Source organism: Haplochromis burtoni, unplaced genomic scaffold (assembly GCF_018398535.1).
Source record: "Haplochromis burtoni strain Fernald_Lab_line unplaced genomic scaffold, NCSU_Asbu1 Contig_51, whole genome shotgun sequence".
NCBI lineage: Eukaryota > Metazoa > Chordata > Actinopteri > Cichliformes > Cichlidae > Haplochromis > Haplochromis burtoni.
This window is the reverse complement of record NW_024582412.1, coordinates 2,714,986-2,741,510: the sequence shown is the minus strand read 5'-3', so window position 1 is coordinate 2,741,510 and position 26,525 is coordinate 2,714,986. Positions and strand designations below refer to the sequence as shown.

The 26,525-nt window shown below is 38.6% G+C and overlaps 1 protein-coding gene across 1 annotated transcript in view; it reads left to right on the top strand.

Moving 5' to 3' along the window:
• Positions 1–592: 592 nt before the first annotated feature.
• atp8b1 (ATPase phospholipid transporting 8B1) overlaps positions 593–26,525 on the top strand; it is a 36,542-nt gene continuing 10,609 nt past the window's right edge. Inside the window, exons 1-13 of the mRNA XM_042220595.1 lie at positions 593–814; positions 17,988–18,172; positions 20,039–20,136; positions 22,523–22,636; positions 22,733–22,831; positions 23,111–23,172; positions 23,326–23,398; positions 24,239–24,309; positions 24,805–24,887; positions 24,999–25,157; positions 25,378–25,466; positions 25,800–25,990; positions 26,110–26,194. Of these exons, the coding sequence (XP_042076529.1) occupies positions 18,007–18,172; positions 20,039–20,136; positions 22,523–22,636; positions 22,733–22,831; positions 23,111–23,172; positions 23,326–23,398; positions 24,239–24,309; positions 24,805–24,887; positions 24,999–25,157; positions 25,378–25,466; positions 25,800–25,990; positions 26,110–26,194 (1,290 nt within the window). The 5' untranslated portion in view covers positions 593–814; positions 17,988–18,006. The remainder of the gene's footprint in view (positions 815–17,987; positions 18,173–20,038; positions 20,137–22,522; positions 22,637–22,732; positions 22,832–23,110; positions 23,173–23,325; positions 23,399–24,238; positions 24,310–24,804; positions 24,888–24,998; positions 25,158–25,377; positions 25,467–25,799; positions 25,991–26,109; positions 26,195–26,525) is intronic.

Sequence of the window (26,525 nt, the reverse complement as noted above, 5' to 3'; positions counted from 1 at the left end):
ATGCTGGTATTGGTATAAGATTGATACCAGTGTGATAGGACTGATACGTCGTTTTTTACCTATTTTTGTCTTGACTGTCGTGTCTGTTTAATTTATAGCGTGCAGCACATTTAAATAACACAACATTAGTCCTCTTTGTAAATGTAAATGTGGCAGGTACGTTTACATTACAGGTTTTCAAAAAAAACACCTGCATTAAAAGTTGAAAGTTGTGTTTTGTTGTGTAGTTATTGTGGGAAGTAAAACTCCCTGTGATTTAGTGGTTATTAAAATGTGTACAGAATTTGCAACTTGACAAACATTCATCACACAAATGATAAAGGTAAAAAACATTGGCATCGGTATTGGATTTACCACCACTGTGCACAGCACCAGTGGTCTGCCCCACTTTTCCCCCCTACAAAGACCCCGATAAGACCCCGTAAAGGCGATAAAACCCCCCGACACGTTTCATCATATATCCAGGCAGGTAGCATCGCCCTTTGAGCTACCACATGGTCTAATTAGAAATTCAATTAGACGCCTTTACCTGTCCGTCACGTGACCAGAACACCTCCGCGCCCACTTCCGCAGCTGCAGCCTGCCCCCTAAACGCGTCGTTTCCAGTTGTTATTTTCGGGACAGGAGGAGAGACCGGTCCGGCAGGTTTGTGTGGACTAAACCAGGTGAGGCAGCGGGAGAAGAAGGGCGGGGAGCCGCTGCCTGAGACTGCACAATCAGGAAGAAGCTGACAACATGGTGCGGTGACAGAGCGCTCCGAACACCGACTGAGAGCAGGATTCACCTTTTTAATACTATTCTGACGAGGAAACGAGTAAGTCGAGCTAAAATATAGACGTATAAGCGTTGCTTTGAGTACTTTGATGTTTGTGAGGTTTGTAAGTGTTAAAGATTGGGCATAAACCAGAGTTTCGCCTGGGCGGCTCACCTTTCCTCTGTTGTCGGTTAAAGTTTCCCACTGGAAACTCCTCAATGATCGCGAATGTTTTGAAATAAGGGTCTTTTTGTCATGTCCAAGAAGAGGTTAACTTTAAAATCTCTACTGCATATTTTAGCGGAAACACTGCTTTAGGCTACTTACAAAAATGATTTTAAAAAGCTGCTGGTTCTGTTTGAATGATGTCTGAATTGTTTCCAAATTTCTGGGTAGTAACAATTACTTTTAGTTTCTTTTGTTTCCTGTGAAGGAAGGCTACACGTTAGAAACTCTCAAGTCAGTATCATTCAACAATTTACAACTTCAAAAATGATCATAACATGATGATCCATTAGGAGGAATTTCCCTAACAGGATCCAGTTGCTCTCAAGTGGAATCTCTCTGGAATCTGAGTGGGGTTGGGATATATTCAGTACTTCTATATTTTTATATACCTTAATGTGTTCCCTAGATTTAAAATAAGCAAATAAATAAAATTGAGCCCCATGGGCATGAAAACATGGGCATCACCTGTCTCGTCACAATCACATTCTTCTTCCTGGTTGAAATCAGATAAATTTGAAGCTTGCTGTGGATTATTCTGCCTGCTGTGGCTCACGTCCGTGCTTTTCTCTTGCCCACATTTGGTCTTCACTAACACTTTTAATGAGGTTTGAGTGGTGCAGTCTCAGCTTTGCCACAAGCCCACATTGTATGGGACAAAGGTCCTGACATTTGGGCCACACCTCTGCCATACAACACATACCAGCGCCTTACCTGAGCTGTGGGTCGCCAAAAGTAGCTGCAATTAGGACCAAATACAGTCTGGATTGTGTTTGGATGGGCGACATGTCTTTATTATGGTATTTCAATGTGGTATCAAATTGTATTCATGTTACATTTGTGATACCCAGACCAACTTGGAGGGCTGGTAAAAGTGGCTGTGTTCCACAATAAATACCAGAATGACTAAGGCAAATCACAGCTGCGAAAATTATCATACGTTTTCCATTCCTCGTGTTTCTGTCTTCGTTCAGTGTCTGAGGTAAATGGACATGTGTATTGAACAGATGTGTCCAAAAAACCCCCCGCAGTGTATTGCATTTTACAAAAATATCTTTTTATGTGCTTCCAATGAAATATTTTGCTTTTGCTCAAGTTTGGGAATTGTGATTAAAATCCATAAGAATAATGAAACTTGACTGAGGTGAATTCCAGAATTTGGCTGTCACAGAAGACAGAAAAATTAAGCACTTAACTTAAACATCACATCCTCATTTTACGGCTGTATTAAAAACTGATTTTAAAATCTGGGTTTTCAGCACGTGTTTACTCTGAAGAATGTAGATTATAAAATGAAAGCGGGATTACCAAGTGGACTGAGTACATTTATACTTCATCCTGGTGTTGTGGGCAACTCTGTATCTCTTTTCTTTGTTTACCTGTTTACACTATTGTTCTTATTTTTATTGTATTTGTATCTACATGGTCAACAATCAATGACGTCACTTAACTGGACCGAGCCCATGCAAGGTTGATCTAGACAAGCACAAAACTAAAGCCCAGCTATACAGATGCATTGTGTGATTTTAAAACCCAAGGCTTTGGATAGATGCACATCAGCTGTGACGAGGGCTGGCACTACGCTCACTAAACTGGCATCTGAGCTACATATACATATAACTGACAGTGGCTCAACAGGCTCAGTCCCACGTGTGGTTAGATGTAACAACCCAGCGTTTTTAGTGTGCAGAGGACACATTGTTTAATTTTGGAATGTGACTTTTGAATGACTTGAAGGTTATTTATTCAAACAATGAATTAATAATAATACTTATTTATTATTATTATCCCTGTGTCCCTTCTAGGCCTCCATATAAATTTTAGTTGTGTTGAAGCCACCCCATTTCCTTCTTTATAACTTGCGTAACCTTTCCATGCTGCAAACTTCTCACGGTCTAACATTTGATAGTAAAAAAGTGGAGCCCTTTACATATGGCTACTATATAAACACGTCTTGTCTGCAGTTAAAACACTGTGATTCAAGCCTGGACACCCTCAATTGTGGCTACTGTTGTATTTGTGAACACAATGGCGGCTGGTGGGTACACCCATCCCAGCCAGCCTGGATGTTTTTTCCATAAACATGCAAGGAAGTTTTTTCTCAGCAGACGCAGCAAGTTGGAGTCTCTTTGATTAGGGAAATATTCGTACTTCTTATGGAAATGCCTGACCTTGAAAGCACAGACAGAGAATTTGAATCGTGACTTGAGAGGCAAATGGACAGAAGAGTGATGTGAAGTCAAGGCTTCACGAAGGCTGTTTTAAATTTTTCTTCAAATTTTCCATATGGACGATCGGACAGGTTTCACTTACTCCATCTGAAGCTTTCTGTTCGTGCTGTCACGACTGTCTATCTGCTTTTATCCATGGTTTAGGAGTCTGTTCTTAAATTAGTGCTTTATTCAATAATATCACAGATTTTCATTCATTTCATTTCATTTTTTGCCCTTCTTCTTTTATTAGGTTATCATACTTTCTCCCCCCCCAGTACCATCCATGTCTAAGCTTAAGAAATGCTTCCATGGCTAATGTTTGAGATAAGCGTCAGATTTAACAACGTGACGACACCGGGAAGTGTTTTGTGCCAGCGTACTTAATAAATCCGATGTTTGCTACTGAGTTATCCGCAAATATCTGCTAAAGAACTTTCACAAACATTATGACAATGAAACAGGAATAATAGGAACACATAGGATAACAGGAAGGCTCACATCTGTCTTCTTGTCACCATGAAAGTGAATCTATCAACTTTTTCTCTCCCCTCCAACACCTATTTGAACACTGAGTCCATCTTTAGGTATTTTAATTAATATTTAGGGTAATTACTAATCACTTATTTACTCCTTGAACTGATAATTAGGGAAATAATGTTTTAAATTGGCATATAAAGTAAGGAGTACGCTTCATTAATCTCGCTTAATTCCTTCATTAAGCTCTGAGTTATTTGCATATCCAAAGACACCTGGTCCTTAAACTGTATTTCCCCCGAGAGATGCAATGGCCCAGCTTCAATAGTTTTGCTATATGGGGGTAATTTAAAGTGAGCACCAGGGTTTTAAAAGTGTGGCCTGTAGCCCAGAGATGGCCATCCTTTAATACAGATGTTTATTGAGACTTGGGATGTGAGTTCAGTGTGTTATTTGTACCTGTTCTGAACTTCTTAAGGTTTGCCCCTAATCAATACCACCCGTTTTTAGAAGACACACAAAAATGAATGTACACAGTTTTTCATTTTCATTCACTTTCAGACACTTAAAAACTAAAACCAAACCAGCAAAACTCTGGAAATCATCAGAGACTAAACTGAATTTAAATAAATGAGTAAATGAATTGGAAAGTGTAAAACTCTTAACAAGGTCATTACAGGCTCCGTTTAGTTCTCTTGCAGACTTTTATGACCGCTTGCCCTGACATACTCACTGTGCCCAGAGGGGAATGTAGCAACGTCTCTGCCAGTTCACCTGTTTTGCTAAAGCGGCTCTGTGGAAGCTTTTTAATAAATTATTGGTTTGATGGTTTTATTTTTCCTTTGTGGCCCTCTGCCCCAGACTCTTTAAAATCCTTAAAATTACTTACCAAGAGCCCCCGATTTAAGAATGTAAACTGAGTGTGGGTGTCTTTGTTGGCCTCGAGGCCTCCTTATAGGTCACTCCAACCAAAACCACTTCTGTTCAGAATCTTTCTTAATCAAACCTTGAGGCATCTTGAGGTTTCAGTCACTGCTCACATGTGAGGAAAGGCAAACAGATGCAAACTAGGAGTCAAATAGAATTTGACTGCATAGGATATGAAGTTGATGCGTGTTTGTTATTTTAAAAAGGGGGGGGAAGCCAGTTATTGTGATTCCTGCCACGGTCTTAGAGCTTCATCTTAATCCACAGAAACGTTAAAGTCATAGCGGTACAGTGGTTTGCCCCAGGGCCACGCAGTTCTTCTATTTTATATAGACAGAGAATTCACTTTCCCCAAAAGACTTTTGCAAGCTATCTAAATGCAAACAGAAACATGTTTTTCAAATCATCTTACATCTTTTATCTTTAATAGAGAAGTTGTACGAAAACGACATCTCAAATGGGGACACTAAGACGCTGGTTGTTTTATTGAAAAGAAGTAGACATGGGGCAACATAGAAAAAGTATCAGTTTCTTGGAGGCGAAAAAATATACTCGGGTCATTGATGTGAGTGGGAACAAAAAAAAAAAAAGAGTGTAGAGAGACGACACCTTTCAAGAGTACAGATGGTGAGGACTTTGCCAGCATGTTGGCAAAACATGAAACATTTCTCAAAGTACAGAATTTTCATAATCTTTGCTACCTTTTACCCTTTTTTTAAACCTCTATTTTTTTAATCTATTTATTTAATGTGCATATTTACTCAGCCACTCATGTAAACATTAAGAGCATTGTGAAAAAGAAAGTGTGATGGAGGACAAACTGTTGAGCAACCAAATTCCTATATGAAACAGTGATGGCATAAACCTGTGTGGCTTAAATATGAGAACTCCTCAGATCTTATTCTAATTAAAGGATTAAGGTCTTTAAAGTGTTCTTAATTTAAATCCAAACGTGATGATGATGATGCTTTGAGGTCATAGTGCCTAAACTTTGGAGCCACCTTCCTCGGCTGAATCAGCCGCTTGTTTTACACAGCTGTTTAAAAAAAACCAAACAAACTTTTATAGATTAGTCTTTCTTTAATCATTTACCTGTTAAATTTGGCTATAGCATACACACATATGGAAGCACGTATCTGTAAATGAGTTAAAATATATATTTCATAATGTAAACATAAGTTTATTTAAATGCTTTTTACTTAATTAGATAATAAGTGTCATTATAGCCAATACAGAGATACAATAAGACAAACAGATAAACAACTGTTTTAAAAATGAGTGAGTAACAATTCACTAAAAATTCTCAACAGCCTGTTTAAACACTCGTCTGTGTCATCACAATACAATCTACAGTCATCTAAACGTCATGACACAAAAGCAGGAATAATATTCTCCCGTTGAGCTGAGGCGACCACACATTAGTTTACAAATGTTCCTCAAATGAATCAAACTGATTTTTCAAAAACAACCTTTTTATGATTTTTTTTTTTTCTTTTTTTCAGTCTCAGTTGTTTTACATTAAGATACAAAGATGGACTCTGCTGACTGAAAAGAACTGAGCATTAAAGAAGATGTTAAGGAAGCAGGAATATGGTGAATAGTTTAGCTTTGTACTGGAATTTAACACCGACTCTGCAGAGAACAGGCAGCCATTGTTCAGGTTGGGTTGTTTTTTTTGTATTACAGACATCAGCTCACACTGATTCCCCTCAGGTGCTGCAGAAACCTGACTCTGTGTTAATGCGACCAATCGTATCTATTCTGTCCTCAAAGTTCCACAGACACAAATATCTTTCAGGTTTTTAAATGAGGTCAACCAAATCGGTTTTGTTTTCTTCCCCCTTTTTGACTCTGTTAGCAGGAAAATCAGAAATGACTTCCATAAGCGTTAAGTCAGGTTTAGGTTATAATTCAAGGAACAAGGGATTTGGTTTTGTGGATTAGGGCTCAGCAGTACCACAGACTTGTAAAATAAAGGCAAAATCTCATTTTCTTACAACCAATTATGTTTATTTAAAAATATAAACAAACAAACTAAGAACAAACCTTTTCAAAATGCCCAAATTCACATACAAAATGTTTCTTCTCAACATCTAAATTTGAAAGTCAAACCTGTTAGTTTTGACAGTTATTGCTAATTGTTTAGAACAAAAAATGCCTCTCTTCTTAAATATGTTTTTCATTTAATGAGCAGTTTTTCAGCATTTGAGTGTATTCTCCTTATGTACAGTTTCGATCAAAAGTTTTAGACCACTTGAAAAATAGCAAAAAAAAAAATCATATTTTGCTTGGTTGGATCTTAACAAGGTTCCAAGTAGAGCTTCAACATGCAACAAGAAGAAATGCTAGTGAGACAAAACATTTATTGAAAACAATGCTTAAAATGAAACAGTCTGTTTTACAGCTGATCAATAGTTTAGGACCACATCCCTTTAAAAGGCCAAATCTGTGCAAAAATGTGGATTCATTGTCATTTTCTGTCAGATAGTCACACTGTCATGACGTACTGATGGCAAAGGCAAAAAATCTTTCCCTTTTTGAATGTGGTGTTATTGTTGAACTGCATAAGCAGGGTATCTCGCAGCGCACAATCCAACTGGCTGTCCATCAAGACACTGGATGATCCTCGACCCAAATTAAGGCAGTTACTGGTGCAGACTGCAGCCCCATAACCATCAGACGGCATCGGAGACTGAAGGGCTTCAAAAACAAAAAACGTCTACAAAGGCCTCGTCTCCTTGAACGCCACAGAACCGATCATTTAGACTTTGCAAGAGTGCACCAAACATGGGACAATGAAAGATGGAAGAAAGTTTTATTCTCAGAGAGGAAAAAATGTAACCCTGATGGTCCTGATGGTTTCCAACATCACTGGCATGACAAGCAGATCCCAACTGACATGTACAGTGCGTGGGTACTATAATGGTCTGGGATGCTTTTTCCTTCAGTGGAACAATGCAGGGGCGTCAAACGGCTGCTGGCTATGTCCAGATGTTGCAGAGAGCATTCCTCATGACTGATGGCCCTCATCTGTGTGGTAACGACTGGGGTTTTCAACAGGACAACGAGACAGTACACAGAACAAGGGACTATCCAGGAGAATAACATCAATCTTTTGGATCATCCTGTGTGTTTTCCTGATCTAAATCCAATTGAGAAGCTTTGGGGATGGATGGCAAGGGAAGTTTACAAAATTGGACAACAGTTCCAGACAGGAGATGCTCTTCACCAATTTGAGAAATGTTCCCACTCGCCTCATGGAAGTGCTTGCATGAAGCATCCTGCAATGAAGTGATCATCAATAATGGTGGAGCTACTTTGATTTCTGTTTTGGGGCTGGTTACAGGTTTTTTTGGAGGTGTGGTCCTAAACTTTTGATCAGCTATAAAACAACCTGTTTCAGTTTAAGCGTTGTTTTCAATAAATTGCATGCTCAAAGAAATGTTTTGTCTCACTCCCATTTCTTCTTGTTGCATGTTGAAGCTCTATTTGCAACCTTGTTAAGACCAGTACAGTATATTTCGTGTGAGCTTTCTGTGGGTCAGCAGCAGTATTTTAAATATTTCATGATTTTAAAAAACTTCTCTAAATGAAGAGATGCTTTTGAGTTTTAAGCACAGCAGTAAGAAAAATGCTTTTTTCTTGAAAACTGGAATGATCAGTGACTTAATGCTATTTATGATTTTTTTTTCATACTTTTAAATGTCAGACACCTTTAACAGCACTAATCTTCATAATGGAAGCCATCTTTCCTGCTGTAAAGTCCAAAACGATGCTGTTCTCTTTTAGGCTTTGAAATAACTGAGAAAACATGAATAAACCTCAGTCTTATTGTAATTGTGTTCTTCTGGATATGAACCAAGTAGAAATGGGCCAAGTGAAATTTCTTATCAGATTATTTTCTTTTCTAATAACTGAAACACAAATACTGGAGCTGGTAGTGGATGACTGCTGTTTGAGTTCCTGCTGTTGTGTTTATATTTCACAATATTCTCAGATTAATGATGGACATTTAGAGAAGTAGTCGTCTCTGGTTTGTATTTTTCATTTCTGAAACCTGAGGCCTACATTACCCACAATACAGTGGATGTGGTGTGCTACACTAGCAGAGTTTAACTCAGGCAACCATCTGGTGAGCTCATATTTTCATACATGCCTGTGTGTGGTTTGTTTTTTTTTTTGTTTGTTTTTGTTTTGCTCTTCAAACTTGTTTTTCACCTAAACAAACATGCAGTCACATGACTTTAACACATTTTTCACACACAAAAAAGTGCACTTCGATCCTGTTCATGTACCCTGATGTGAAGACACTGTTTACTAAAAACAAAAGCTGCCTTTCAACCTTCAAACTTCACACACTGCATAACTATTTCCAGTGAGGTCTTCCCGCAATGCTGCAAACTGTAAATATTATATTTACAGCTGGTACAGCATTATATCAAGGAGGGACTAACTTTGAGTTTACTTGCAAACTGGCACCCAAAGTCATTTATTTTATGATTACATTTTTATTTCTGTATCTTTTAATTTACTTTTTTTGGATGGCTTTCTGCGCAGATCTTAGAGAAGACATAGACTAAATATTAGTCCAAATGCAAATTTGATATTTAAGGGTCATTATCTACAGATCCGCAGTCTTGTGCTTCTTGTTTGACTTGTCTGAAGGCGACTGCTCACCTGAACAGTCTCACGGAGCGCTGTACCTCCTCCCTCCTCAGGTTTCAGTGTCGTCAGTTAGGTATGCTCTATTCTGTCCCACTCTGTGAATCCCCCCCCCCCCCCCCCCACCCCTTCCTGCTCCCCCTGGTTGCCATAGGGATATCCTGTACCAGATAGCAAAACCTGTTTTCTGAAGAGCGATCCTGAAGAGCGTGGCTGCCTCTAAGCCTCACTTTGGTCGTTATCTGTTATCAGGGAGACCTGTGCAGGAACCGCTGAGCTCTCGGGAAAGAAAACTGATGAATTTGTTTGTTAATGAGGCTGCTTTCATCCTCAGTTGACTTCCCAGGTGATAAAACCAGCTTTTTAGGTCAAGTTGATGAGGTTCCGCTTCTTCGTTATTTCACAGTAGTGTCTGATATATTTATTTATACCTCCTAAAGAACTTGAAAATATATTAACATTTAATATTGATAACAGATTGAAGATATCAGCCACAGGAAAAGACATTTAACTTCACTGGTCTAGTTCCAGAAGTTAAAGGGGACCTAGCTCTTTAGTTTAATGACTGCACTGTTCTAGAGTAGTTTTGTATGATTCACAGTTCAAAATAATCTTTATTTCATGTCTTTTGTACAGCCCAAAGTGCCCTTTTGTTTTGTTTTTTTTCTTCCCCCGTTACTGGCTGTTCATTGTAAACATAAGATTTGAACAGCCATCTCAGAGTCATGACACAAGGAAAGGGTCATCAAAAAGCACGATCCCCTCTGCAGCATGGTGGTTGTTGAGACAAGAAAATTAAGCATTAAAAAAAAGTTGTTACCATTATATTTCAACTCAAACCTTTTTTCTTTCATTTTTTCAAACCCAAAGAGTAGTATTCATTGATACTGTTTCTGACAGGGCAGGTTTCTACATTTCAACTGTGTCATGTTAACTGGATTATAAAGTGCAGTCTGTGGTGTGAGACAAAAGCCCTGCCAGCCTTTAAAATCAACAGATATGAGACATGTTGGTAAAATAAAAAAATAATGATAAGGGAAACTATTTCCTGAACTACGGTAAGAGTGTGTCTCATTACCACCATAAACATTTAAAAGTTGAAAAGGAAGGGTCTCAAATGACTCACTTGGAGCCGTGTGAAGCTGGAGCTCATGATACAATGCTAAACATCAGACTCATCGTGGCCAAACACAAGCATTTTTCTCAGATGCTTGGGAAATTTCTCAGCATCATCCAGTTCAGTGCAGTAATGGCATATTTATAGTAATTTTGATGCAAAAATCATGACTGGCTAATAAGGAGGGGAAACTAAAAAGGAGTGGAAACTTCCTGATAAACGGCTCATTTGCAGCTTTGTAAAACCACATAATTTTCATATGATTCAATGCTTCTTTCAAGATTCAACATTCAAGAACTTTGTCAGTACAACAATATACACAGTATACAACGTACAGTGGAACCCTGACTTACGAAAGTAATTCATTCCCGAGGGTCTTTCGTAAGTGAAAAATTTTCGTAAGTAGAAGCACCCATCGCTCCTTTTGAGTGAACAATAGGCTATAGGCTAATCGCTAACTGCAACAACAATACGTTGTTCAAATGGAACAGCGAAGCGCAAGTACGAAAGCCAAGGGGGTTGTCACATGATTCGGAAGGCATTGTGGGCCTTCTGGACTCAGCCAATCAGAGCCAGCAGATTTTGTTACATGGGCATTTTGCCGTAACACGGGCAGAAATATTGCCGTTAAGTGCCTTCGTAACTTGAATTTTTCGTTAAATGGGGTATTCGTAAGCCGGGGTTCCACTGTACTGAAATGCTGTTTCACCCCAAGCCCACATGGTGTATTTATAAGAATATAAAATATCTATCTCCAAGAGATAGAAAACTAGGAATTACAAATAAATAATAATGATTATTTGTTATCGTTATTATCTTTATAATAAAGATTAAAAAGTACTATTACTAAGTATACAATACTATAATAATAATAACTATACAATACTAACTGTACAATAAACAAAGACAGGACAGAGACAATACAAAGTGGATTGTGCAGTAGGTATTGAATAGCAGGTTCAAGTTATGGTCAGGATATTGTAGACAAGACAGGACGAAGGCATGTGTAAGGTCCAAAATGTGCAAATATAGTATTATGTAGATGTGTTCAGTAACCGTGTGACTGAGTGTGACAAAGTGGAGGAGCAGTTGTAATTCTCTCAATTTGTCCCACATGTGTTTACTTTTTTTTTTTTGCACATTGTACACGTTATTCTGTTTCTATGTATTTGCTATGATTTGCTATTTGTCAAGTAACATTGCTTCACTCACTATCCCGGGTTTGTTTGTGTAAGCGTTTTGTTGCCGGCAAATCAAACATTCTGCAAATTAAGACAAATACTAAGTTATGTTTCTTTATACTTTATTATGTTACAGATTAAGTCATTTGTTCATACTTACTTTGTTTGTCTTTTCAGTCGTCATAAGGGTCAGGTGTGGGAAACGCCCGCCTGGCATTTCCTCATTTTAAAGTCCTGATGATGTCACATATGACACCAGCAGGTCAAACCAAGTGGAGGGGTTTCTTTGTCCATAGAGATACTTCATTTTGTTTGTGTTAAGGTTTAAAGTGATGAATGTTTTTCCTTTCGTTAATACTGCCATTTAGTTGTGTAAATGTGCATATTAGAAGTGTGTAGAGGTTTTGTGTTTTTAGATAATCTGTGTAGAGTTTTAGATCCCTCAGTTAAGTGAGTGGTACTGGCTGGGCAATTGGAGGGAAATTGATGGCCCTATTTAAAGCCAGTCTCTACCAGATGCAGGAGAGAGGAGAGGTGAGCTGTGTCACCAGATCCATGTTATGTTGAGTTTTGTTAATTGAATTGATTTGGGGGAAGTTTACTTAAGTTACATTAAATTAAGTTCACTGTAAATAAATTGCTCACCTTGGAAACCTAAAATGTCTGCATAGTCTGCTTCCCTACCACCTTCCTTGACGTTCGAGTCTGACTACTTCACACTGAGTGTGCAAATAAGCATGTTGTTCTCAGGTCCAGTTTGTAGTGAATTTGTGGAAGTTTTTATTGTTTTTGAGTCTTTTGGTGAGTATTGTAAGGCGTTTGTGTATATCAGTTGTTTGGTGGAAGTGAGTTGAGGGCTCTGACTGCTTGGGGGGGTGGGGGGGAAGCTCTTGCAGTGTCTGGTCATTATGGTTTTGATGTTGCAAAACCGTCTGCCAGATGGAAGGAGGGAGAACGGTGCATCTGAGGGGTGGAAAGTGTCCTTCACTACACTGTTCGCACGTCGGATGATGTGTTTGTTGTAGAGTTGGGAGACGGGTGGGAGAGGCCTCCAGTGATCCTCTCTGCTGTCCTCACTATGCGCTGCAGACACTTCTTTTCAGCAAAAGTATAGTTCCCGTACCAGATATATTTTCTTAGACACATCTATTTTGCATTTGTTTGAATGAATTCTATATCATGTTCTCCCCTTGTTAATTGACTGAATATTAGTCCACGGATCATTGAGCCTTCTTTGGTTGTATTTTTTTTGCTTTTTCTGAAACAACACTGTGGATTTTTCACTTTAAACATGAAGAGTGAGTTAATGTTGTGGGCATGTTGACACTGATGCATCTGACTTTAAGCAAGGCTAAAGCTCCACTCCCTTGGTCCAGAGCCGTTTTTATGTTAAGTGGATTGCTTAGGTGGACATGGTGTGTTGCTCTTTAGCGTGTCTTTACAGCTGGTCACACTGAAATAAAGACCCTGTTTATTTCTTACAACCATACACGGAGTTGTTGGAGACGGCTGCATTTACTGGAGTGCATTCTTGTAACCATCAGCTGTCTTTGTTCTTCGCATGGACACATCAGGAAGTCTTGGTCTGGATATCCTGACAAATTTCCCAGTAATTGCCTTTTTATTAAAGCAGCTGCAAAACTGTAACTTAACAGAACTTTTAGACTTGTGCATTTATGAAGCCAACTCGCTTGGAAGAAGTTGTTTTGATGGCATGCATACCTGCAGTGATGACAGGTGTCTTAAAGGATATATCCGTGAATGCAGGAGTGACGCAGAGCATTATTTGGCATTATGTGTTCCTTTGGCGTGGTGTTGTTTGACTGGGTGATGAAAGTTTTTCTGGTTAGACGGACTGTTGTTTAGAATAATTTGACTTTTAAAGGTGGCGTTTTTGCTGAGAGATGGTGGAAATGCCAAGTGAGGTCAGAGCAGCAAGTTTTTACTCTACACACTCGATCCCCCTCTTCCTCTCCCGCCCCTCCCGTCATCAAATCTCTGTGTTCCCATGTTTTCGTGTTTGGACTTGTATGTTCAAACAAGGCCCATTCAGCCAAAGCACCCACTGTAAATGGAGAGCTTGAATAGAAATGAACTTCTTATATAAATCTCTAGCTGGATGAAAACTTTTAGGAGCGATCTGAATGTTTGTTCAGTCTGTTTGAGCAGTTTCCTGCTGTTTTTGTTGAGTGTATTATTATCAGTATAATCACAGCAAGAGTCTGAAGACATACTCTTACTGCCCCATTTTTTTTTCTTTCCCTTTCTATGGCTCTGCTTTATCTTTGATGGGACATAAAACCTTTTAAGCAAAACGGCTTTATTCAGCAGCAGTGAATACATGTACAGTATATTGTGTGTTCGTTGTGTGTTAAATATGTTCATCCCGGTTTTTTGTGGGTCAGACATGAAATTCATGTGTGCCAACAAGTCATTGGTGGAAATTTTGCTGCAACTGTTAATTAAAGTTGTGAAATACTGTTGACGAACACGACTCATGGGAACACACTACAGGCTGTGAGTAGGGCGTGGCTTAAACATGTATGCACAAAGCGTGCCGAGCTGTGTTCCTGGTCTGTGAGAAGACTTCTGTGCTTACCAATTAATAAATAAATAGCCTTTACAGAGTCTCTGGCAAGGAAAGCATGATTAATATTTAATTAAATGTTGACACCGAGCTGGTAATAAATAGTAAATGTAAGCTGGCAGAACATAGAATTGGGCAATCAGTTACAAGCTATGGAACATTTCCTGCAAAAACGCTGTTACATGAACACTGATTGTGGAGATAAAGGTGATAAATGCACTGAGACGTAACATGTCGTCTGGTTTAGAAACCTTTGAAACCATGGTTGTGTAGACTAAAGACTCTCTCAATGACTAAAATATTTTTCCTTTATGACTTAAGAAGGCTTTAAAACTCGATTTTCAGGCCCAACAAGTGGAAAGGAATTTCTTTGTGTGGCTCACATTCATAATAGGAACACAAGAAAAGCTGGTCCAAGCCGGCAATGTCAGCTGTCAGATGGGCTTGTTACATGGCAGACGTGTTGACGTGTCATTAAGTACACCTGTTTTGTAAAAAAACAATATTAGCAAAAGCTCCAAGTGTGACCAAAGCTTTGAATCTGAATGAGTTGCTTGAAATTTAGCTGCCACTGATTTATTCATTGTGCAGTTTTAATTTGACGTAAACCTCTTTTTGGGAAGAGCGCTTGCATACAGATAGACAGATGTTTAAATTCAAAGTGGAAAAAGTGTTCATTAATATGAAGACGAAGAACAGGATGCTGACTGCACTATAATTGCCTCGAGTGGCCTGCTAAGCTCTGTTTGGTACATTTCTGTGTCTCCTGACATTGTTCAGTGCTTATGTTTGGTTTTTGGAAACCAAATTAATCAACCTTATCAGCTGTGCTAAAAGACTCTTTAACAACATTAAACATTAAGCTGATTGAGTGTGCCAATCTGAACTTGGCGCCTTTTAATCAGGAACTGTTAGTCAGTCAGATGTCAGAGGGAGATTTCCCATAAAATGGCCAATTCATTACATTATCTATCAAAGCTGAGGTAAGACCAAACAATTTTATTTATTTTTTTAAAAAACAGTCATGTATGTTATAGTTATAACCCTCTAGTTTATTTAAAAAGAACTATGGCGTCATGCATATTGCCTCTATTGCCGCATATATACTGAAACAAGGTGTTAGACACAATGTTTAAAAATTTATTTGTGGCATGAAATCACAAGCTTATTGGGTAACAACTTATCAATTACAAGTTGTGAGCCCATGAGCGTACAGTTCCACATTGAGACCCGCCTTTCTTTGTCACATCCAGTTTTTCCCCCCACACAAGATTGTAACAATGGAAACGCTCATCTCGAGGCTTCAGAAACCAGTGGAGGACATCATTGTAGCTACATCCACCTTTAATCTGTCTACAAAAGATGGACACACATTGATATTATGAAAATAAATTTTCATCTTTTGGATATTTAAACCCTGAATTTGTGCTTTCTAGTATTAGCTGACAAAGAAAATAAGCTATAAAGCTTGGTTAATTTCTTGGTTGATTAGTTACTTGCTAATAAGTGCTAATTAACATACCATCCAATATTAGAATTTCAGTCACCCAAAGGTAAATGGGATTAATTACACAAATAAAGTTATTATTGTCATATAACTCTATTATAAATGTTCCAAAAGACACAAAACACAGTTGAGGTCAGAGACTGGTGTAGCATGAAGACAGGTGGCAGCTATTCCCCTTAAAATACATAACTTTAAACTTTAACATAATAATAAATGGATGAGTGTGGTTTGTTTTTTGTTTGTTTGTTTGTTTGTTTTGTCACCAGTGTACAGCTGTCACTAAGTCGCTACAGAGATCAACAACATTTTGTACCAGGCTGTAAATATGTTTCTGGTCTAAAATTGCACATTTTAACTATTGGCGAGGATTTCAGGTTGCTACCTCATCAGGGCAAACTATATTTTGAAGTGGATCTTGTGCCTCATGCTGTTTTGTGAGACTGGATGTTTCCCCGATTCTCTTCTTTGTGGTGGAGAGTGCAAAGTTGGCAAAAGAAATAGTCACATTAGGAAAAAATGAAAACTATGCCAGGTTTAAGTAAACTGGAAAAATGTTTTGTTAGAAAGTAAAGTTTATTTATACAACTCTTTTCAGACATAAAAGTCACAAAGCACTGTACAACAGTTAAAAAACAATATCAACAGAGAAAACCAAATCCTGTATATTTCCATCCTGTAAATTGCACTCGGCCTGGCTCATTTCTGAAGATGTGCTTTAAGACCTCTGTAATTTCCAAAAACAGGTGGACACGGTAGTTTTTAGGGAACACGACGGAAACAAGAAGACAAATGTTTCTTTTGTGAGGAACTATTGTTAGCAGTCGATAAATAATCTGTGTTCCACTGAGTAACTGAACCGCACAGAAGCACATAGGTTATTATCTGTGTCATGCCATTCAGTGCAGCGGTAAGACCAACAAGGTTTGTTTTATTAAATGTCACAGAACCACACCTCCCCTTCAGATAAACTTTTCAAACACAAGACTTTGTTTTAAACTCTGAAAACTGCTGTTGGAGGTTTGTCCTGCTGTTCCAGTCGTCGCAAATAGGCTATAAAAAGCTCATCCTTATTGAGAGGTGGTGATGACAAGGAGGGAGTGATTGCATTCCTCACATGGACACGATCACTTCGACACGCATCTCACGTCATCACACTGCATCGTTTTGCTCATGGCATTTGTCAGTCAAAGTAGGGAGAAAAACAGAAGTACAGCTCCCTTCTTGTGACTGATTACTGAGTATTAATGGCTATAATGATACTACACGTGGGCGGTCAGTTTTCCTGCCGTGAAAACTTTTAGAGTAGTCAGTCAGCTGGAGCCAGATCTGCATTTCCTGATTCAGCTGCATTCCTGCTCTTTTCATATTCTTAAGTACTAAGTCAGTGTGCGGCATCTGTAAACCTGTTAGACTTGTGACTGCTGTCACAGCTTTTTTTCCCTTCTTTTCCCCCTGCAGTGTTCTTACTTTCACTTCTTCGTCTGAGAAACTGAGGCCTGTGGAACCATTAATCCTTGTCAACCTGACCAATTTTTTTTTCTTTTATTTATTGAAATATTAATGTTTTAAATTTATTTAGATTGTTTTCATTATAGTCGATGCATTTATTTACAGTTTACTGTGTAGATTATGGAAATCTGAAGGCCCCATTGATTTCAACTGTACTACTTTGTATGATGCATTATAGTGTTTGCATCATCTTCCTCATTTATGAAACAGACTTGGAATTAAAAAGAAAAATTCAAATCACGACTTCATGAGCTGTATATAAATGATGGATGCAGCGTGTGGGTCTGAAAACTGAGGCCAGAACAAATTGTATAATTATTGTACAAATAAAATATGCTGAATCTGAGGACTTATGTGGAACGAGCCCTAAGGAAAACTGTCAGTTTAAGTTTTTGGAGATTGTGAGTTTACATTTTCTTTAAGACAATCTTGATACTAACATATGTAAGAGGCCCCACATCCTGAGCAGGTTAGCTTTTAGCATTGGTATTATCATCTAAGTCATATCTAGTGTCTGATGCATCCTTAGTATAAACCTTTATTCAGGAAATCACACTACAGATCATTCATATATTAGTTTTGTCTGGATTAAACTGATCTGCTGACTCCATCTATTCATTTATGTATTTATTAATTTATTTTTTTTGTAAGCAGGTCTGGAAGAAAAGGCACCTGGTGCATCATTGCAGTCGTTGCACAACGTAGCTGTTGGATTGATTGTTTTTAAAAAGTTGCAGAACTTCTCAGAAACGGTCTGAAGACTCCACTGTGAAACAATCTCTAAAATTATTATTGAACCTACTGATCTCTTCATATTTTTTCCTTTCTCAGAGATAACTGACCCGCCAAGATGAGTCGACGACGTGTCGACACCCGGAGCTCCCTGGGGCCTGATGATGAGGTCATGCCATACAGTGACGATGAGACGGATGACGAATTGGAAGAGGAAAGCTCTGAAGGGGAAGAAGAGGCACCAGAAAGAGCACCGCAACCCCAAGTGGAGACAAGACCCACTGGTGAGTTATTAAAGACGTGCGCTGATCTTTTTTTTTTTTTTTTTTTTTTTTTTTTTTTTTTTTTTCCTCCTTCAGGGGATGAATGTGTCATTTTACAGCAGTTTTCCTGTTTCATACCAATTTCTATTTCTCCCAAAGTATTGATCAGATTTTAATGGACATGAGATTAATTTGAGGTGAATGACAAATATGTTTGAGCCTCCTTAAATTCTCAGTGGATTTTTAAGTGTTATTAACATGTGCATAACTAATGTCACTATAAGGCAAATAATACTGGTTGATGTGTGGTTAAATGTCCTAGCATCACATCATACTGTGACCAACTTTTGGGGACTTTCTAGTTTCTTCTGAGAAGGTTGATTCTGTTCATCTGGACGTAGCGTTTTTAGTGGGAGAAACCTTTCGTTATTCATCCAAGTGACTTCTTCAGCCTCAGCTGACTGCAGTTTTCCCCAACCTTATAAACAGTACATTTGACAATGACGAACTAGCACCACTGAATGAACAGTGGGCTGTAGGTCAGTTCCTTGATTATTAATATGCAAATTGTTATGATCATTGATAAGCTGATGTTACCTAACCTACACATACAGGATCAGTATTTAAGGTTTGACTCTAATCATCCACTGGAGCATAAACTGGTGTCATCAGGACGCTACAACACAGAGCGAACACCATCCCCACAGACGGACAGCGGCCAGGGAAGCAGAAGAACAGCACATCAAGAAGGCCCAGTAAATGTGGTTATCCCAGCTGGACATTTGTCAAAGCTGGAAAGGCGCCTAAAGAAAGCTCCAGCCGATCCAGGAGAGAAGGACAACTCGCTGCCTAAGCGAAAACCTGTAGTGATCCCATATGTGTCAGGAGTATCGGAGCAGTTGAGACGCATTTTTTCTAAACACCGGGTCTCTGTGGCTTTTAAACCCCAAAACACGCTGCGCCAAAAATTGGTCCACCCCAAGGATCGGGTCCCCGACACAAACAGAGTAACATAGTGCACGCTGTGAAGTGCCAGGAGGATTGCCAGGATTTATACATCAAGGAAACCAAACAACCTCTGGTGAAGTGGATGACACAACACAGAAGAGCCACCTCATCATGCCAGGACTCTGCAGTCTATTCACACCTACAGGCCAGTGGACACTGTTTCAGTGATGAGGATGTACACATCCTGGACAGGGAGGAACGCTGGTTTAAGCCGCAGAGTCAAGGAGGCCATTTATGTGAAAAGGGAAAGACCATCTCTGAATCAAGGAGGGGGCCTAAGGGTACATTTGTCACCATCCTACAATGCTGTGATTGCAGCCATCCCTCAACTCTCTGTGAATGGTACTCATGGCCATTGATCAGTGGTTGTTGATCAATGGTTATGACAGTTTGCATATTTATGATCAAGGAACTGACCTCCCAGCCCATTGTTCATTCAGTTGGCTGGTTTCAGATATTGTGCACATGTACTCTTTATAAGGGGAAACCTGCAGTCAGCTGAGACTGAAGTCACTTGGATGAGTGACGAAACGTTTCTCCCACAAAACGCTACGTCCAGATGAACAGAATCAATCTTTTTGGATTTACTTACCTGGATGATTGAGCATATGCATCAAGACATCTCTAGTTTCTTGATTTTTACTTTGGAAAATTGAGTTGTTCTGTTTTTTTGTTTTTTTTCTTCTTGTTTTTAATTTAACTGGTGGGTGAAGTTATGTTGATTACATCCATCTTTCACATACAGTCTGTGTTTTAGCCTAACTTTCTAGAGTATATAAGTAACAGACATGTTATTTATTTATTCTATAGTTTACTTCATCAACATTAAGTATATTTTTAAAACACTGTCTTTTTTTCTTTTTTCTTCTTGTTTTGCAGACGTCACCTGGAAAGTGAAAGCCAATGACCGACCCTATCACCAGCTGCCAGAGTTTAAGAAAAAAGTCTTTCTGTGTATAAAGAAGAGCAAATACTCTGTAAGTTTAGACATTACATCAGCAGGCCATTTAATGTACTTATCTGCAGATTGACTGTTGGTTGTGGTGTAAACCAAACCTTCAGCATATAGAGCTGAACATGGCACACCCTAAACAAATACCAGGGCAGGTGTGTATTTTCCATCAGGCATCCCACTGAGAGGGTGTTTTATAAAATATGACGTTTTTATTTTGTACGCTGTTCAGTTATGAATGGAACTGTAGATGAATAATGGGATGAGGTGGATGTAACTCGATGAGGCTTGGGCGTGCTACACTGGAGTCAAATGAGAAAATCTTGTTCTTTGATTTATGTACAGCTTTTGTTCATCACACAGTTCATTTGTTAAATTTGTCTCCATGTGGAAAACCATTTAAAGTAGTTGTTGCTGGCTGTGTGGTTTATCCTTCTGACAGCCGGTTAACACGGAAGAGATTTTTATGCTTCGTGTCACTAGTCTTTGTCAAGGTTGAAACCTGATCACCCTGCTGGGGCGGCCTTTCTTTCACCAGCAAACACAGTCAGATACGGTAGATCCTGATGCCAGGAGATGTTTAAAAATACTCGTAGCTCTTCTGTAGTTCTGTGGATCTCTAGATTGTTTTGGTATTAGCTGCCCAAAATGGATATGCTGCCTTCTCTACTATATAATTGAAGCCACATAGCGTTGCCCGGTGGTGCTAAAGTGTCATAAATGACATTATAAATAAATTACATCAATACCACTGCATAATAACCTGTTGATGACGCCATATTTATTTGTGTGTTAATCTAAAGAAGTACAAGTATATTCTGAAAAAGTTCACATTTAATGCATGTAGTAAACAGACGCCAAAAGCTTGACATCTTAATAAAAACAGGTGCAGTCCTGTAAATTAAAAAACAAAAAACAAAAAAAAAAAAAACACAAGTATGCATCATGATTTAGTAGCTTGTAGAGTTCATTGATGTGTGTGGGCATGGTAAAATCTTAAATGGATCAGTTCTTATGTAGCTCTATAATACTTCGGTATGAAGAGGAGTTTATGGTTGACTTATAATGCCCAAGTCCTGTGGCTGCGAGACAAACCCAAATCATTACGCCTCCACCACTGTGCTTGACAGTTGTTATGAAGCGTTTCTGCCTATATGCTGTGTTTAATTTCTCCAAACGCAGCATATAGGCAGAAATGATTTCCAAACATCTCTACTTGAGGCTCCTCTGTCCAAAAGACATTGTTCCAGAAGTCTTTGTTTGTGTTTGTTTGCTTGTTGTTTTCTTTCAGATGCTGCCATGTTCTTTTCAGAGAAAGGCAACTCTAAAAATTCCAAAAAACCCACTCGTGTTCAGTCTTCTAATTGTACTCTCATGAACTTTGATGTTTAACATACTACCCATACCCGTAGAGTCTGCAGTGTAGCTCGTGTTTTATTTCTGCATTGTCTCTGAGCATTGCATAGTCTAACCTTAGGGGGAATTTGCTTCACGTCCACTCCTGGGAAGATTGTGTTATGGCGTGAATAAAAACCTGAATGCTTCAGACTAGCAAGATGCCAAAACGTCAGTGCATTTCTTACTGTTAATTGCTATAAAAGTGGTTAATAGTATGTAGTTTTTCAAAGAACCGGACATATTCCTGAGGAAATACTTTTTTTTTTTTTTTTTCATATTGATGATGACTGAGATCACTAGCTTGAATAAGACAAGTTTGGAAACCTTTCCCATTTTCTCCCATGACATTTTGCAACAGAAAATGAATTTTTATTAAAACAAAAACAAAAAAAACCTGCTTCACCTTAGTCTAAAAAGCAATCCGCTGTTCCAGACTAGAACCTTTGGCTAACTGCTTCTGTTTGCTTTGATATTTATGTGAAGGTTCAACATAACACAGATACAGAATGGAAGCATAGCCTCAGATAGAACAATGTCCATCACCCCATTGGACACCAGCCGGGGGAATCTGCCCTGAGTCAGCTCTTATCATTCAGCACCAGTAAAAAGAGAGTCTGCCCTCTGTGAAATCAAACTCTGAGCTCTCCCACAGTGGCAGAGCTTCAGTGTCTTGCTCAGTGGAAACCAGGTGTAATAAGCAGAGTTTAGATGGTTATCTGTAAATGAAACACAGCATCAGCTCAGTACTGACAGCATGATAAGTTTACAATTTCTCAACCCTACTTTCTGCAGAGCATCTTTGTCTTTCTAACCAGAATCGAGAATTTTATAACTCTTGCTTTATCATAAACATGTAGTCTTCAAGCCTAGTCTGAATTTACTTTTGTAGTAGAATTGAAATCAAGTTGTTTTTAAAAAAGCTGCCAAAATAAGCTCCTGTGTTTAAAATGACTTGTTTTTTTTTTTGGAATAGAGAAGAAAGCAAATTGTTGTTTTGTTTCTTTTCTCTGCAGGGAAATGCCATTAAGACGTACAAGTACAATTTCTTGACCTTTCTGCCCCTGAATCTGTATGAGCAGTTTAGGAGAGTAGCCAATGTCTACTTCCTGGCTCTGCTCATCCTACAGGTATAAATATTACTTCTATGCATTATCTGTTCTATGACTGACAGTTTTGCAAAGAATGGGGATTAGCGAGTGCCACCAAATGTCTTGTTTGTTTAGATTATTCCAGAGATTTCTACTCTGCCCTGGTATACTACTCTGATTCCCCTGGTCATCGTGCTTGGAATCACCGCTATCAAAGATCTGGTGGACGACCTGGTAAGATTTGGTCTTTGGAAGACATGCGAGGTTAATTCTTCTGTCATTGTCTTCTCGACTTGGCCCTCAGGTGCAAACTTGCTTACTCTCATTGTTCATCTTGGCAAAACAACATGCAGCATTGTTTTAATCAGTTAAAGAAAACAAACTAGCGATATATTTTCAGTTTCCTTTGTAGAAGAACGAGGAAACTGTTCAAGTTGACTGGATGCTCCTACAGCTACTCTGCATAGTTTTTGATTGTTTTATTCTTCATGTTCTTATGTCTTTTTCCTTCAGGCACGCCACAGGATGGACAACGAGATCAACAACAGGAAGTCTGAGGTTCTACTAAATGGCAGGTTGGAAGAAAGCTGTTTATTAAAAAAGTTTTTTTTTAATCAATTTAAAAAAACAAAACAAAACATTTCCCCTTTTTTTTTTTTTTTTTTTTTTTTTTTTTTTTTTTTTTTTTTTTTTTTTTTTTTGTTTTTTTGCTTTTCTCTTTGCTTCAGGTTTCAAGAGGCCAAGTGGAGGGAAATCCAGGTTGGAGATGTGGTTCGTCTCAAGAAAAATGACTTTATTCCGGTATGATAATTCACCCAAAGTGGGGGTTTTTCCTACAAGTTTGCATTAGTTTTAATTTAAATCAGCCATAACAAGCTCACATAATGAGCACACACTTAATTTATTTCCTTCAAAAATCCCTATTACGATGTGAACTGAATTTCAACTTTTTTAGCGCTATGGGACATTAAGATTAAATATTATTACATGAAGACCAATAACATCACTAAATTGATGTAATCTTTAAAATAATAGTCTTCGTTAGAATCAGAAAGCATTATCCAGGATGTGTGTATGGTTTCAGTCACTTTCATGATGTAGTAAATTCAGTGCTCAGTTTTAACTTGAGATTTCACAAACTAATGGGTAACATCAAACAGCTGCATCCATTTTTATATATATTTAACTGTAGAGAAAAGGTACAGAAGAAAACTCAAAGATGGCAAATGGGCTTTAGAGGGACATGCTGAGGCCATTATGAGGTTCACTGTTACATAAACTAATGTGTCATCTACATAAAAGTTTACAGAAATATAATCTTCAGTGTATAGTCATTTTCTTTATACTTTACTTAAAAGGGACTCCTGATCGATCCTGGAGGCACTCCACTCATCAAATGTATTTGGATTAAAATGTATCCACATCTGCTAGGTATAAAGAAATGAGCTGAATAAAATGATACAGCATCGCATAATCCAGAACTTAAAATATTAGCTGATTGATCATTTAGTTTTGAGCAAAAGCAAAAGTCTTAAGAAATCGCAGATGTGTGCCTTGAATCCTCTGAGTGCTTTATCAATTTGAAAACTCAAATGTTTATATTTTCAGATATTTTATATATATATATTTTTCACTCTGTAGGCTGACCTCCTGCTGTTGTCCAGCTCCAACCCAAACAGCCTGTGTTATGTTGAAACAGCTGAACTCGACGGGTAAGAAAGAGGGGGAAAACGCCATGTACTGTGCTATCACCATATATTAGGTTAAACTGTACAAACGATGCAATGGACTGTTGGAGTAGAGTACTGTTTGAGGAATTTCTATTTAATCAGTCTTTTTCCCAAGTGTTCAGTCAACAAATTACTAACTGAGAAGAGAAGAGCAAATTTGAAAAGCCTTTTCTAAGAACCAAACAGTCTTTGCTCTGGTGTGTGAACGCGTTCTGCTTTTAAGAGGGAACACCTTTAAATCAAACAGATACTTGTATATGTGGTGCAGTTAGATCCTCCAATAGAACGTGTTTACAGTGACTGGGAATAGAAATGAAATGAAATAGAAAGTGATACAAACAAGATCATAATCATTTATTTATTTTTTGCAAAAACAAAGAAATGATCTGGGGATTTTTCTTTGTTTTTAATCATTCTCCCAGACGAGGTTGGAATCAGTTCTCAGGTCTTTGTGTATATATTGTTTTCCCGTTGCAGCGAAACCAACCTCAAGTTTAGGATGGGACTTCGAGTGACTGATGAAAGACTTCAGGAGGATCATCAGCTCGCTGACTTCAATGGTAAGAACTGGATCACCACAACACACTCATTCAGTTTGAATCATGCTTACAGAAACAAGCTATTTCTTATTTTATTTCTCTGAACCAACGCCTTTTTTTTCTGTCCCGTAGCCCTGATCGAGTGTGAGGAGCCAAACAACCGTCTTGACAAGTTTACAGGGATGATGCTGTGGGACAGGGAGCGCTACCCTTTGGAACTGGACAACATGCTGCTCCGAGGTTGCAAGATAAGAAACACTGACTGGTGTCATGGGCTGGTCATCTTTGCAGGTGTGTGTTTGTTGTTGTTGTTGTTTGTTTAAAAGTATATAAATAATTAAATATAAATGTGTGTGTTATTGGTTTTTGTTTCTAACTCAATACCAGATTGTACTTTCTTGTGTTGTAGTTTGGCAGTTCCTCTTCTTAAAACATTGGTATTTCAAAAGTTTGGTTAATTTGATTGTAAAGGTTAAAATAATGAACGTATTTTACTGACTTCTTGTTGTAGGAGGTGATACCAAAATCATGAAAAATGGTGGCAAGACGAGGTTCAAGAGGACCAAAATTGATGAACTGATGAACTACATGGTTTACACAGTAAGCTTCAATCACCATTTTAACACACAGTGTATATTTTCATATCTATTATCTGATGCACCTCCTCGCCACAGACTGAGGTAAATGTTGGCCTGTATGGCTGAATGTGTAGGCCCAATCTTCCTGAAGGTTTCTGTTTAAGTGATGCAAATATGCTATTGATGATGTTTGCTTTTTCTGAATATGTTTTGAGGTCTTTTTTTTTTTTTTTCCCCTGATTTCTTGCACTGACACTTAAACAATACATTTGCAATAAGTAAGTCAAGCCATACAAGTAGTATATGAAGTCTTCTCAACAGCTATTTGGTGTCTCTCTGTTACTCCTCACCATAGATCTTTGCACTGCTCATCCTGGTGTCCGCGGGTTTGGCTATTGGTCACACATACTGGTATGAGGCTATCGGCACCAAGGCCTGGTATCTGTTCGATGGCAAAGATCAGACCCCCGGCTACAGAGGCTTCCTTAGCTTCTGGGGATACATCATCGTTCTCAACACCATGGTGCCCATTTCGCTCTATGTCAGGTACATAAAGCCAGACAAAATTAAGTGAAAACAATTATATTAATGCGTTTTGTGCTCACTTTCAGATTTGTGTGTGTTCAACAGTACACCAAATAAAAGTTTTTGTGCTTTGTCTACAGCGTGGAGGTGATTCGCTTGGGCCAGAGTAAGTTCATCAACTGGGACCTGCAGATGTATTTTGCAGAAAAAGACACCCCAGCTAAGGTACATTAACACTTGCATGTTTGTTTTTCAATTATCTTTTTAAACTGATTTTTTTCACCGCACTTTTATGCTGTATGTTGTTGAAGGCCTGTGAGTGTTGCCCCTCAATTAAATGGCCATTTCCGGCATTCAAGAATATAATGACGTTTAAAGAGGCGAAGAGTATTTGTGGGAGTGTTTTGTTTTTGTTTTTTTTGTCCATCCATCCATCTTCATCCGCTTTGTCCGGGGCCGGGTCGCGGGGGCAGCAGCCTAAGCAAAGAGGCCCAGACCTCCCTCTCCCCAGCCACCTCCTCCAGCTTATCCGGGGGAACACCAAGGCGTTCCCAGG